The following is a 15,783-nucleotide window of genomic DNA, read 5'->3' on the forward strand; positions in this document are numbered from 1 at the left end:
CGCCCTTTTTTTACCTGACTGCAAACTTTCTGCAGTTACTTCTAACCTGTCAAATTCTGCAAGTTAGTTGACTCCTCCTACTCTTATGTCATTCGAATCTACGCAGTCCGCTAAGTCAGTGGACACAACACAGAGGGGATACTATAGATTGCACCCTATTGAATTTCAGGACTTTGAGTATATATTTGAACTCAGGGGACCGAGACAAGTTCAACGATACCCTACTTTTGGACCGGAGACGAAAAAATAAGAAAGTTATACCTTTATAATATCATGCAGACGACACCGTAGTTGCTAGTACCGTCATCTTGCGGTAAAGTCTGCAAACCAATTTAAAAAAGCACTGTGAAAGGCAAGAAATTGCACGAACAGTCGAACGCCACTTCCTTTTTTTTCTTTTGTTCAAGAACTGACGTGAATCAATAACTAGTGATATTAAACACTCAGCGGCCTGCCTGGCCCCCCTCCGTGAGGTCCGTCGGGAGCACGAACAGTCGAACGTCACCTAGTGGAAAACTCTAGTGGCGTAGAATGCATTGTGAAAGGAAAGAAATCGTAAATATCATAACTTTCTTATTTTTCGTCTCCGGTCCAAAAGTAGGGTATCGTTGAACTCGTCTCGGTCCCCTGAGTTCAAATATATACTCAAAGTCCCGAAATTCCATAGGGTGCAATCTATAGTACACCCCGACACAGGACTCGATCCGGATGAATTAATCTCTGCTGGCCAGATTTTCGTGAATTTCTCACAAGCAGTCTTACCCAGATATTATATAGTAAAATTTGTCTTTTGGAAGAGAACCGTTGTTAGCGTGTAAGACCAAGGCAAGCTCGTGGGAAGTAGGCTTATATCGGCAAGCTCGTGTTATATATCATTACTAATGATGTAACGAATAGTATATTCGGCCTCAACCGAATACCGAATATTCGGCCAGGAGCGATGCCGAATGGCCGAATATTCGGCCAAACTATTCGGCTTGATTAACGCACGAAGGAAAATTGGAGCGCAAACCGCATTATGGCAAAGATCGCGCACCGTGCTCTCTATTGGCTCGCTGTCATTACGATTTTTTCTTCCATTAGGTCTAAATTATTTAAATTAATTAATTAAATTATAATTATTAATGTTAATATGAGATGGAGCCTAACGTCTACCTCTAGTGCCAAATTGGTTTATAATTTATGTAATAGCCGTAAATAGCCCGCTATGATTCAGCAGTTGTTGGTATTTAGATGTAAGTTATAACTTATAAGTTATTTTATTTGCAATCGATCATTTTAACTCTTTGATTAAACACTAAAATTTTGTTTTTACTACGTATTTGTAGACTGAATAGTACCCTAAGGATATACTTTAGTGGTGACATAATATGGTCTAGTTTCTCCCCAGTTGTGGAACAGTTCAAATATATTATTGGGGAGTTTCTATTTGTGAAGTTTTGTGATATTTTGTTGCTATTGTTTTTGTCAATATTTTTAAAATTAACATGATTTCAAATGTTATCTTTTGCATATAATGAAAAATGCTCATTCTTTGCTTTATATATAAAATAAATTATATATTAGTTACTCTGTCTTCTAGAAATAGATAAATAATTCTTTCATTAAATACGATAAGTTTCAATAAAACGTTTCGTAACTCATTTTAAAATATCGTATAAATATTAAAATATACGCGAATACGAATATGACATAATTAACTAAACAACAACATTAATGCCCGATACATTCTAACCTACACGCCATCAATGCCATAAGATATCGGGCTAAATAAAGGCTATAATATTATTTAACTACGAAATAATTTAATACTAGAGTTAGATGCTATTTCTTATTAACTTTAATAATTATAATTTAATGTTCAGCATTAATAAAAGTTACAAAAATGATTAATTTATTGTGTTTTTGTTATTTCTTACTCCTGTTTTTAGGTATTCGGTATTCGGCCGAATAGTGAAAAATAGGCCGAATAGGCCGAATACCGGGTAGTAACCGAATATTCGTTACATCACTAATCATTACATAGTAGTGGCGTGTTATAGCTTCATGGAGCCCTATGCAAATTTGAATTAGCAATCCATGAACAGTGTTGACGTCAAACATTTTTGTTCAGGGAAATTTTTGGTGAATCCCTCAGTATCTTCGTTCGTGTTTTAACGTGATCTTTGTGCTGTGCCAAATCAGCAATCTAGGTTGCACAGATAAGGCTTAAATTAAAATTTTGATATTCTTACTACAGTAATGAGTTTATAGAAGATTGTTTGGAGCTCCAGGCAATTGCACTTTTTATCCATAGGATAACGCGCTACAGTCACATAGGTATGTATAGGCCTAAATATTTCACGGGAAATGATAAAGGAGAGAAAACGCAGACTGAAGATTAGATTCTATTATTATTTTATGAGCATAATACCTGAAAAAATAACAAAGCCATAAAAAGTAGTAATGAGAATGCCTTTCATAAGGTTAAATTTGTGATGAAACTAAAATAAAGGGTAGAAAATTTAGTGTTTTATGTAAAAATTGGCACAAAACTGATATAAATTAAAGTTTCTTCTTATACACGGAATAAAACCTTCTATTTATCGATTTTACATTTTTAGAGTGATCCTTACATTTGTGAATGCCCGGATCCATCTCATTTCTCTCGTGCACTAGAAAAATTACATTCTGATAATATAGTGGGAGATAATATGCAATACGAAGATACTGATGAATAGTTAATTTTTCAACTATTTTCTTGATGTATCAAAAGATGCATACAGTCAAAACAACACACACACACACACAAAAAAAAAAAGCTTTCTAGGTAATTTTCTCTAATCAACTTAATTAGAAGATCCTCATATACAGTATCTATAGAAACTAAGCTCTAAGGACTGTCTATTCGGTAACTGTTCGTTTCCAGAGTCATCGAAAGAGGTCCCCTTTGTCCTTTTCCCTCTTAAACAAATGAAATATGTGAAATGTTTCTTTGTTAATAAAATACAGTTTTAAATGTGTTATTTTTTGTTGGTAAAATAATATTAATTTATAGAGGTATGAACCACTGCAGGCATCTAAGTCTCCTCCGAGCCTGGAAAAAATCTCTAACTTTCCCTCTCAACTGACCTATTCGTTTTTTCTTCCAATCTACATCTCATTCTCTTGTCTTCCTCATTTCAAGAACAATTCAAAGTTAATCCTTTTTTTCAAGGATTTCTATATTTTTTATTTTGAGTTTATCGTAACTCAAGGGGCATCTCTAAGGGAGCACTCTGGGCAACATTTCTCTTATCCACCATTCTAACCTCCATGTTAATGAATTTGATATATAATTCACACTCGCAATATATATAATAAAAGGAAATTTCATAGCATTTATTATGTGTTTCTTGTGCAAAACTTCTAAAAATTTCTTCCAAATTTCCAACTTGCTTAATCCAAAACCTAAGTAAATAACTAAGAAAATTAATTTCATCACATGTTACTTATAGTCTAGAGAAAGGATTAGTAGATGCATTAATAACGAGTATTTTGCATGAAGTATATAAGCTTAAAGCATCAGGCATTTGAATATCTAAGTAAAATTTATCTTAATTTACACAAAAAATTATATTTATATCACTTGGTTTATAATAAAATTAATTATATAAAATAAAATTTATATAATAATATGTAAAGAAAGCGAGAAGAACAATGGAAAATGAGAATCTTGTGTAAAATGATCGATAAAATGAATTTTATTTTTGTTTTATTTATTATATTTTTAATTCTATAGTTATGAGTATTATAAGCAGAATAATAATTAATTTTAATTTAAAATGTTTTATTTAGAAAACATTTTATAAAATAATATACTATATATATATATATATAGTAAGCCTATATTATTTTATAAAATGTTTACTAGACTATATATATAGTCTAGAAATACAGTATATATATATATAAAGAAGCTGGTATTATAAACTTCTTTTATCATTTGTTTCAAATCGATTGCGCTTTTCCTATATTCATTTATATATATAAAATACAATTAAATTTGTAAAATTCTTCACTAATTAATTCATTATCTCTGTCATTTTTCCTTAAATACTTTTAATTTTACGATTTTGCTATTATAATTTAATTAATTTTATATTATATATTTAATTATATTCTATTTTTTAATATATTATAAGCATTTATTTAATAATTTTAATTAAAAATAAATTGTTTACAAAACATTTACGATTGAAATTTTCGCAGCAAATTTAAATAAAATTCTATAAAAATTCTCATAAAAAATCTAGAAAAATCTCGAAAATTTTCTTAATTATGTATACTTATTTATTTTTTTAATTTATAAAATTTTTTAAAAAATCTTGCAAATTGGAATTTATGTCTGGAGTCCAACGATCTTTCAATTTGGCACGTTTAAAAATAAACATTTTAAAAGAAACAAATATCATTTGGCGAAAGTCGGTGAGTTGATTAAATGCATGGTTTAAGTCATAAAATAGAAAAACAGATTTAAGAAAAATAAATATTCTAAAAAGAAAGAAAGAAAAGAAGAACGTTTCGCAGAAACACGTTTTCTAAAATAATATCAACAGTTTTATTTTTAAAATATGTATTTTTAACTTTTTCTACTGAATGTTAAAATTCTGACATAAAATTTATAACACGTTAATTTAAATTCAGGTTAGGATATTCAAATTCTTCTTCCGAGCAATGACATCATAAATGATGTCATTGCTCCAAGGAGACAAGATAAGAACGAGATGATGATGTCATTTCTTTCTGGTCGCCATTTTGTGACGCGTATCTTTACGTCATCTTTTTTACTTAGACGATTTATTTTATTTTTAACGAAAAATGTTTAAAATTTCTTACTTTAAAAGGCAAGATTTGTATTCAAAAAGATTGCGGAGAAGATTGGTTGATTAATTAATACGAGATAATGCTCCGGCTCTCATACCCGGCCGTTTTCACTGTGGGTCTAGCCGAAACCTTAATGAGTATGGGAAAAAACTCTCTTGGTATCTACAGGATGGAAAGAGCCGAAAAATAAAGAAATAAATGAATTAAATTAGGAATCAATCAAAACATAACAGCGTAATCTACCGTAAATTATGTAAGTGATATGTTATTCATTTTAAACAAAATTTATGCATAAATAATAACATATTTTGAAGAATATAATATTATTATTTCTGTCTTTGATCCAAAATGATGGATATATACCGTAACTCCATGTTTATTAGATAACCTGGATGGCCGAGCGGTCAAGGTGTCAGCCTACTAGCTCTGGAAGACCCTGGATCGTAAGTCGAAAAATCCCCAAGAAGTTTTCGGGGGTGGTCCGTTCGGATATGTCGGCTTGGCCAAACTCATAACGGGCTTGCTAAAAGAGGCCTTCTTAGTGTCCACAGAGCGGAAAGAGTTTAAAGAAAAAGATAATCTGGTTAGGAGCTGCTATTGTTCTCACCCTTCGTTTTCGTTCTAAGATCAACTGTTTCTCCCGATAGGAGAAATTGGCGAGAGTGTGTATTTTTAAAAGTGTTTTTGTACTGTTCTTAATTATTTCAGTTTTATTTTTTGAGTTTTTTTTTTTTTTTTTTGTAATACGCGATTGTCGATTCTCTTTAGATCGTCCATTTTTAAAGAAACGAGACAGAAATCGTCGGTTTTTACGAAGATGAACGTGAATCGGTGGATTTCTAGCAAGTGGGATGTAAAAATGTCATGTAATTGTTACATTTTGCTATAACAACAAGAATTGTATTGTACATTTTTACATCACTTGCAGACTACACTTTTTTGTGAGATGAAGAAACAAGATATTTTCTTTAAAACATTACACTAAATCGGCAAGAAAGTTGTCCCATTACATTAAATTCGTAACTAATAACATTTGGATAATTTTATGTAAATTTGCTAATAAATTGGATACTGTATTTAACTTTCATTGTTCTAACACTGGTACAGTTTTATTTAAAAAAATAATTTCTAACTTTTGATTTCCTATCCATTTCTAACTTATCAGTTAAAAGTTTAATTGTATTAATAGTTAATAAATCGATATTATTTTGTAATACGTTTTGTATAACTCCGTTTTATCTGAACCCTAACCGCAGCGCTCCTAGTGAGCAAAAGTGGCTCTAGGTAGAAAGTTTTGCTCTGCTCCCAAATCAAGTAATCTGGTATGGCAACAACATCGAAAACTTAGCCGTAAGTATTGCCATCTAGTGAGATTTTATGAAATATTATTCAAAAATTTTAATTTTATCTCATTAATTCAGTGTCACATTCAAATTGAAATTTAATAATAAAATTTAAATTAAAATTTTAAAAATAATTTAAGTTCTAAAATTAAATATATCGAAATATATTAATTTAAATTATAATAATTCTATTATATTGATTAAACAGTTTTTATAATTTTTTAAAAAATTATTTCGGAATTAGTTTATATATACAACTAAAGATGGCGCCGCTTATGTGGAGTTTGATAGCGTAAAATTAAATCTACCTTTAGCTACCTTACCATATAAGGTTATATTTTGCGATTTATAACTCAATTTAAATTTCATCATTACATAATTTTGGGTGGAACAAAATTAAAATAGGTGTATTTACTACTTTTTCTTTTATGTAGGATGTGTTTAACATACGGGCTTAGCATTAAATTCGATTCATCTACATACCAAAATGCCATCTTTAACTGTTAGATTGACGTCTAAATTTTATAATTTGCAAGCTTCCTACCTCTTTGATAAGTGAAATTTCTCGTATAAGAGACAATAATGGATGAGTTGGAGGAGTGGATAAACTTTTTCTTGCACATTTAAGTGCGGTTCTTAATCTTATCCTGTTCTCTATACGAGTTCTTAGATGTAGGATGCTTATCGAGTTTCATATAAATATTAATGAATAATTAAAAGAAGAATTCCTTAAATAATATATACTTTGAGTCGGTACCACATGTGAAGTCTCTTGACCCTCCCGGAAGCACTGCAACAGCCACGTGACATATGTCAGCGACCTTTACAACGTCCAACGCGTGGCGATGAGGGAAGAGAAGTCAACTTGATTTATCATCCCCCATACAATATCGATGCGTTTAATCAGTGATAAGTAAAAGGAGTGCCATTCGTCTCGCATTTTTTATCGTTGTTTCAGGCACGAAACACCGCATAGTTACGTAGAAATCATTAGACAGAGGATAGACTAGACGATGTAAGGTCATAAGGTCACATTATTGATTCACCGACCCCAGTTTTCGCCAAATTAAATAGTTTATTGGTTTTACTACTTCATAAATTTCTAACAGTTATTTTGTTTATGTAACTAAAGTTTATTTTGGCTGAAGTAGAAGAAAACACATTCCCAAATTTAGTTTCGAGTGTTTTTTGACAGAATATTTTAATGCTTGTTTCCATCTTAATGATTTTTTTTAATACGGTTCTTGAAAATTTAGATGCTAAACTTGACATTTAAACTACTTAAATCTTATCAAATTCTTTTTAAATTTCATAAAAGCAAGAAGAATTTGAAGCAATTTATCACGTTTAACTAAGAAAAATCTTAGGAAACAATACATAAATTTGATTTAAATCTATCAAGATTTATACATTTTTATAGGGGAAACAAAGGAAAAGAAGAAAATAAAAAAATTGCAATTTTCACGTACGTATTTTCTTATTCTAAACATTAAAATATTATTTAAAAAACCCCTGAAAAATGGAAGCGTGAGAATACAAGAACAGGAAACCACCCCCTTAAAATATACTGTTATACTACCATTAAATAATATAATTTTAAAAGAATTTATATTATTTTTAATTTTTTGATAATTATAATTGATAATGATAATTTGATAATGATAATAATTGATAATATTCTGACTTTTCTTCTGTCCCTGTTTTCTCCTGTATTATAAGAATAAGGAAAAAACTCTCTCCCAGATTATAAAAAAAAAAATATGATGTTATTTTCATTTTCATATTTTCTTATTTTAAGAGAATATAAAATAATAAATTTTCATTAAAAAATATTCTAAAAATGCACAAGAACAGGAGAAAAGTGAGAGTATTATAAGAATAGGAAACAAACCCCCCTTAGGCAAATTTTAAACGTTTGAAAAGAAAATTAGATCCGATTCTTCTAGACGATAACCATGCTTTTATCTTAAACAATGGGTCTTTAAAATATCTTAAAATTATTCTTCTGAGAAGACTCGTTTGTCAAGTTTAAAGATAGAAGACAATTTTTTAAGTGGCTGACTATAACAGTCGACTCTATTGTCATATCATCAAATGTATAACGCTATATAATACTGTTTTCGGATCATTTTCGAGTGGGTTATTGTACATTATTGTATTTTAAAAGCACTCGATCATAATAAGTGCTTTATTTACAATAACTAGATCACAAATTATAAGTGATTTCGTATGTTTGACGAATAGTAATATAGCTTATATTTTTTTTTTTTTTTAGTTAAGTAAAGGAGTTTGTTTACTTAGAATCTGCGAAAATATTCCAGAAAATATCCTTCAAAGAAGTTTTATATTAATTAATTTTTAATTCTAAAAAATATATATTTAATTGGGCAAATTTAACCAGACGAGTTCATTATGTCTAGATCTTTTTTTTTCTTTTTTTTGGAATCGTTAAATGAGACTGTTTAGTGTCAATTTTTTTTTATTATTTTACTTTAATATTTAATCTAAAATCCGAATAAATTCTTGAAAATTGACGTTATTAGAATTATATTAAAATGAAATATTTTTTAAAATACATTTTTTACAATAAAAATCTTTGTAGATGTAAGAAAAATCGAAATTTTAATATATTATTTTCATTTTCAATATAATTTTCGGAGAATTTTGTTGAGAGTTTTAGCTTACAAATTCTGAGTAGAATTTGATTATTATTATTTTTTTAAAGTAAAAAAATATGTAGAATTTTTTTAATATAATGTAATTTTATGAAAAGTATTACAGATTTTACACTTAAATTTCTTGTTAGTTTGTAGATTGCTTAGATATTTTTTAAGGGGAAAAAATAAAGTAATCTAAAATTCAATTTGTTAGATATAAATTCTTTTTTATAAATTTAAAATTGAATTTTTTAGAAAATAAATCATTATAAAAATTTCAGATTTATAAATTATTTTCTTATTAGCTTGTTTTTTCCCTATTTTACACAGGTTTTATAATATAGTTTCTCAACCTTTTATATTTAATCATCATCTTGATATTGTTAATAGCGCTCGCGATCTACTTATTGAGAGACTTATATCGATCATTTTAAAATACTTCAATTTTAATTAAGAGTTTGTTTGTAAAGTAAAGAAATTAATGCTTAATTTTATTTAATTAAAATAAGTTTATCGGAATTATTTCTATAGAGTTATAAGCATTTTGTTTCCAGCGACTAACATGACAAAAGAACTTCGTGTTATCATTTTTAACCGTTCGTTTGTATGTCCGCATATTCAATAAGTTGAAGATTTTATAGTTTTAAGTTTATATTATTATTAAAATTAAATATTTTAACTATAATATAATTAAATATTAAGTTATTTTTAGCAATGAGTCATAAATAAAAATGCAAAGAATATTAATAATTTTCCGACTTTATTCTCTATTTTTTTCTCATCATATACAAGAGAACGTCTATAAATAATTTAACACGTTCACGGAACATTAACAAAACACCATTTTTTTCAAGAAAATCTTGATTTTTTTCACTCGACAAAGAGAATAAATATATCCATCAGAATATATATAAAAAGTAAAGGATACTATACAAGATATCAAGGATATACACAAAAAATAAGCTTTTTACAAACAGCAGTTGATAAATTTATATGAAAATTCTGTTTAAAATACAGAATATTAACGTCATCTTAGTTTAGATAAATGATGATAACATTAATAATATATTTACAATATTTTTCTTTTCTATCATCTCTTTAGTCGTAATGGCTTTAGATAGAGAAATTTCTTGTTAAATAAATCTTATTATTTATACATATTGTTTTGATTTTTTTCTTCTCTAATGTTTGAACGATATCTTTTTGGATCAAGTTTTTTTCTATTTATGATTCAATGTTATCAAACATATGAATGGCATATGCTGTATGGTGTGAGAATTAACTCTGCCAAGAAAAATATGATTCTTTCTTGCGACAGTTGCTTGCACTTCCACACCAATGTACTTCAAACAATGCCGGACAAGGTTTTCCACCCCTAGATGCGTGTTTTAATACCTTTCTTTCTCTTTTTTTCTCACCAAATCCGCAAGTTTGACTACAATCACTCCATTCCGACCATTCACTTACCCTACAATTTCTTGGCCTTCCTGTAAAAAAAAAAAAGATAAAGAAAATAAGATTTTAAAGCAATTTTTAGATCCAAATCTTATTTCTTTTATGTTCTAAAACACTTACTTCGACGTCCTTTTTTGTTACTTTTGACTTTAAGTGAATTAATTATAGTATTTTCCTTTGATGTTTTAGCTACTTTGACTCCATCATTTACATAAATGTCGTAAGCTGGGGGTGGTTTATCAGCTACGACTGTTTCTATATTTTTATTAGGATCGTGTTGAAAGATTTCTCTTAGGCTATATTCTTTATTTTTGACAAACTGTACGTAAGCAATTCTTGGAAGCTTACGTAGTGATGGATAGAAGAAAGAATTGGCTTGATGATTAGGATACTGTGAAGTAATCTGTGATATTTTCATGGCTGGGTTTGTCGACCATTTAGGAGCTGTGAAAGTGAAACCGTTTTCTGTTCCAGCATCAATGGGATCAAGATCCAATGTTACTGCATCTAACCACTTATTATCTGTACAGAGATTAAAACTATCAACGCCGACAAACCAGTCAGGACTTGGTACAATTCTACTGATTATCGATACCTGTAAAAAAAAAAATCGGGATCATTCTATGTTCTCTACACTCATCATGCCTCTATACTTACTTTAGTGTGATTTCCGTCAAGAAAAATCGTTGCTTCCGTCTTTCCTACCCCTACTTTGATAGGTTTTGCATAGAAATTATCAAAAACTCCACTTTTATTTTCAGCTTCTATGTATTCAGATCTACCTGTTTCTGCAAAAAGTTTGATTCCTGTTGTTGCGTATTCTCCCATACTCCACAATTTACGTGAATCATTATGTGTTTCTCCTATCAAATAAAACATTTAATTAGTTTTTCTAAACAAATAGGCTGTAAAAAAGTAAATATTTATTGTAAAACTCTTCAAAATTACAAAATTCAAATTTACTTTAGAGGAGGAGTAAGATTTAAGACAAGGAAAGTAATATGAAAATACAATTGTAAACATTACTTATATTAAATTGTATTATTTATTTTTAAAAATGATCAATGATTTAATTTTCTAGCAACAGATTACTTTTTAAATAATAAAAATTACTTTAAAATGCGCCAGGTATTGAGAGAAAGCTACAGTTTATTCTCAAGTATTAGATAAATTTTTAACAATAAAAAAATTAGAAACACGTCATGCATTACAAGAAACTTGCAATTTAATTCTAAAATTAACTATTACCTCATGTTTTTACTGTTATTTTCTGTTTATAAATAAGAGAAATAAACAAATTTGTAAAAGAAACTATTGCAGACACGTTTAAAAATTTATTACTAGAGATATGACATAACCAAACGAGTTAAAATTGCCTTAGGAATATCAAGTTCAATTCTAAAAAAAAAAAAAAAAGATCCTTTAAAGAATATAACACATAGTGACAATATTTCAAGCAACTAATTGATTACAACATTTACGTAGGTGTAACAGCAGTACTTACTATTCAATAGATGTTAACTGGGATTAAAGTATTACAAATTTGGATAATTTATTAACAAAAATTTGTACATACTCTATGAGAAATTTGTAAGTGATACAGTTATTTTTTCCCTCATTTTTTTCTCTCATTTTTTATGTAAATATATATTATATATTATTGTAATTTTTATAGAAAAATAACGAATAATTTTAAGAGAATTAAAAACGAATTTTTTTTATTATTAAAATAATTATTATAGATCGGGTCATGACCTAGTTTCTTCAAAGTTCTAGACGTTTAGTAGACTGCATGGCGCTTTATAGAATTGCATGTAACTAGAGATTAATTTTTTACAAAGAGATCCGTCATGTGTAGTGGGTGTTTTCTTCTTTAATTTGTTCACTCGAACTGGAATTGTGCCAAGTATATACACTTTCTTTTAAGGGGGCTTCCTGTGCATCAATTTGGAAGGCGTCCAAAAACCTTGAAAATTTCAACGTACAGACTCACACGACGTACTTTTCTACCTGTCAAACCATAAAATGATTCTATTCTACACTTCTACTAAAGCTTTTTGCATGCTTTTTTTCCACAAAATGTTGCCTTTAAAGGTGCTTATGTAACTATTTTTATGATAAAAGTGTTTAAAGTTACATCATTATTTCTAAGAGAACATTTAGAATATTAAATTAGTAAGTGACTAATCAATAAAGTAGGACAAAGGACAGGGATATGACATGCACCTGGAGCACCTCACGTGTTTAGAAATTTGAATTACGCGTCTGTCATCGTATTTTAAAGTACGTTGAGTCTCATGTGAAGGTCGAACAGATGAGTCAATTGATGAATACTGTGTAGGTTGATTTTGAAAATGAAGTGAGGTTAAAGTTCAGTCAACATTGTCGAAACTTTGTTCATCGACAAAAATCGCAAAGTAATAAAAGGTTTATAAGTGAATTATTTTATATTCTTGGCACTCATATTAAATATAATTTGCATTAAAAAGAAAACACACCCATGTTTTGGAAAGGTATCTCAAGGCAGGAAGTTAACAAGTTTTTCTTCTTAAAGTCATCAACAATAATGGTTAACTCCTATATCCTGACCTTCTTCCTCTACTCCTTACACTGAAAAATACCAACCTAGTTCCTTTCTCGAGATGCTTATCATCAGAAATAACGAGATACATTTAATTAATTCCTGTAAGCAAGGTTACAACTCAAACAATTCTCTAAAACTTTCATTTTTCTCCAAAGAAAATGCTTAATTTCTTCTTAAAAAATTCTTTATAAACTAGTCACGTGTTATTTCTTAGTATTAAAAAAAAGGCTTTTAAAAATATAGCAAAAAACCTCAACCCCTGTAAAAGTATCTTCTCGGCAATATACCAAAAAATTAAAAATTCAAATTAATTTTTATTTTTACTTTAATTTTTTTTAAATTAAAGTGTAATTATGAAAGATGCAATAAATTAATTCGTAAGTACCTTGTTAGAGCTTTCATTTAGCTAAACATTTTAATTATTGCGAAAGACAAGAAGTCGTCTCGACTTATTTAACCAATTATATCGTGTGTGACGAAAGACAGTTTCGTCCTTCGGTATAAGTCCTTTTCTTTCTACGTTATCAAAATGACTTGCAAACTATATACTAGTATATGCAGCAACATTTAAAAACTCGATAATTAATAACAGATTCGTGTGAATATTGTTAAAGACTTTACAAGATCATCTCTATGATATTTTTTCTTTTTAACTATTTAAATTTGATTTTTCTTTAAAAGTCCGCTTAAATTCTATATAAAAATTATTAAATTTACGTTAAAAATAATTGAATTTATCCAAAAACAGTTTAAAAACTTTTAAAATGAAAAAATTAAGCAAAAATTGAGATTTTTTTTCATCTGTAAACACGCTCGAAACCGTTTGTAAATGAATGACCTTTTTTAATGCAAATTATTTAATTTGATATATAATTTTAAATTATCTAATAAATTTAAATGTTATAGGAATAAAATAAATTCATAAAATTGACTTTTTTAAACTAACTTACCGACAACTTTCGACCATTGAGCGTTGGGTCTCCATTCAGGATATTGTTTAGGGAATTTCTCTCTTGACCATTCCGTATGAAAAATCATTTTATAAACTGCCAACTGGTCCTGTGGACACGATGCATCAATTGAATAAATGAATAGAAGAAGCAACGATACGGTTGCAAGAGGATTCATGTCTGAAACGTTATCAAGAATAACATTTACTAAACTCGAGATGGTTGCAAACCGCTTTTATATTCGTCTACTAAACGTCATAATCCACAAGGTAACACCCTTCGGCTGTCCCAAGAGGGCGCACGTGTCCCGGAGCTGGGTGATGAATTTCTTGACGTCATCGCACGTGACTACAAGTAGAGTAACGTCAGAGAAGGGTACTTCTCATTCGGGAACCTTTTACAAAGATATCGAATTTCTACGATAGGATATAGAAGCATTGAGGATTATAGAAAAAGATTTGAAGAAAAAAAAGTAAAAATAGGATTTACACACCTCTTTGGAGCTCGTCAAAATCGATTTTCCGATTTAAAATTAAATGTATTTTTTTTTCTTTCTTTCTTTCTTTGTAGTGTGATGATTTTGATGGTTTCTTTTAGTTAAAATTTATTTAAAAATAATAACTTTTAAGAGAAATTTTTTTCTGATAATTCTAAAAATTGCAAATTTATATAATTTAAAGTCGTTTTATATAATTTAAACTGTTATTTTTTAGGTAAAATTATTGTACTTTGTTGGATATTTTCTCTGTAAATAGAAAAATTCACTCTTAAAAAGCTTCAAAACACGTTAAAAAATTATTAAAAAAAAAAATGTTTAAATAATTGAAAAAGATAATAAACAAGTTTTAAAAGAATATTTTTAGAATTTTACGAAAATTTTTTCTATATTTTCCTGAAATTCTCTTGAAATCTCGTCAGAAGTATCATCAATTCTCCTAAAAATCCCGAAAGAGTAATTAATTTAGAAATTATTTAAAAATCAAAAAAAAATTTGTAAAATTATAAAATAAAAGAAATTAAACAAATTAACGTCTGTTTTAACGATTTAGTACGAAATTATATAGATCTAAATACTAGAAAATTCTTTAAAAACGGACTTTAAATTGAGCTTCACCCTTCACTTATGTGATAGGCAGTAAGTAATAGATATATAAGTATTGTATAAAAATTAATCACTAACATGTATCAGTATCATTAATGAAATGATGCATTAACCATATGGTTTTAAGCAACTTTTTTTTTCTTTCTATTCTCTAAATTCATCACGGTTGTTCTCACACTCACACATAGGAAAATAATGCGATTTGGGCCAAGGAGATATACAAGATTACCATGTGGATACCGAATTTAACAATGTGTATCGAAAGGATACTTAATTAAGATGCGTTTAACAGGTTTAGAAGTCAGTAACAGGCTCATCTGTGTCCTAAATTTAACTAAGTAAATGAATAACACATTTTCAAGTTAATCGAGAATGGCTACCTGTAAGATGCTTATCAACGTAAACAAGTCGGTTTTTTCTGAGTAAATAAAAAAAAAATAAGTTTAAAGTTCGCTTTAAAGTGACCTTTGAACTTTAATTATTTAATTTTAACCGTTAAAATTAAGCTTTAACGTATATTTTAATTTACCTATTGATTTTTTTTTAGAGTATCGCATGTAGTAGGGGTATGTTTACATATCTCCATAAAAAGATCACAATGGAAAATAATTACATGTTACACCCCTATGTCAAGTGTACATTGATTAATCGAGAAGCCAATTATTTGCCTTGATGCGTAATCGTTACAAAATAAATACAGGGTAACGCCTTGTAACGTAACACCTATGTATAACTAGATTGATAAATCGTGCCTGTAACTCTTATTGGGTGACTAAAAATGGATACTTTATTAAATCTAAAGTCATTTTTCTTGAATTTATTAAAATTTAAATCTAAATTATTAATT

At 28.5% G+C, this 15,783-nt stretch overlaps 1 protein-coding gene across 1 annotated transcript; it reads right to left on the bottom strand.

Annotated features, from left to right (window-relative positions):
• Positions 1 to 9,586: 9,586 nt before the first annotated feature.
• mspo (M-spondin) lies at positions 9,587 to 14,104 on the bottom strand. Its single transcript, XM_067269655.1, has 4 exons — positions 13,835 to 14,104; positions 10,958 to 11,163; positions 10,421 to 10,895; positions 9,587 to 10,332 (listed from the first exon to the last, which is right to left on the bottom strand). Exons 1-4 carry the CDS (start codon positions 14,010 to 14,012, stop codon positions 10,124 to 10,126), a joined length of 1,068 nt encoding a protein of 355 aa, XP_067125756.1. The 5' UTR covers positions 14,013 to 14,104; the 3' UTR covers positions 9,587 to 10,123.
• Between the last annotated feature and the right edge of the window lie 1,679 nt (positions 14,105 to 15,783).

The sequence above is a fragment of the Centruroides vittatus genome, unplaced genomic scaffold (assembly GCF_030686945.1).
Source record: "Centruroides vittatus isolate TY-2023 unplaced genomic scaffold, ASM3068694v2 contig_355, whole genome shotgun sequence".
NCBI lineage: Eukaryota > Metazoa > Arthropoda > Arachnida > Scorpiones > Buthidae > Centruroides > Centruroides vittatus.

Coding starts and splice junctions, on each gene's coding strand:
- mspo (XM_067269655.1), bottom strand. CDS start 14,012: ATGAATCCTCTTGCAACCGTATCGTTGCTTCTTCTATTCATTTATTCA. Junction 11,164..13,834: donor TCAATGGTCGAAAGTTGTCG/GTAAGTTAGTTT, acceptor TTTATTTGATAG/GAGAAACACATAATGATTCA. Junction 10,896..10,957: donor TTGACGGAAATCACACTAAA/GTAAGTATAGAG, acceptor TTTTTTTTACAG/GTATCGATAATCAGTAGAAT.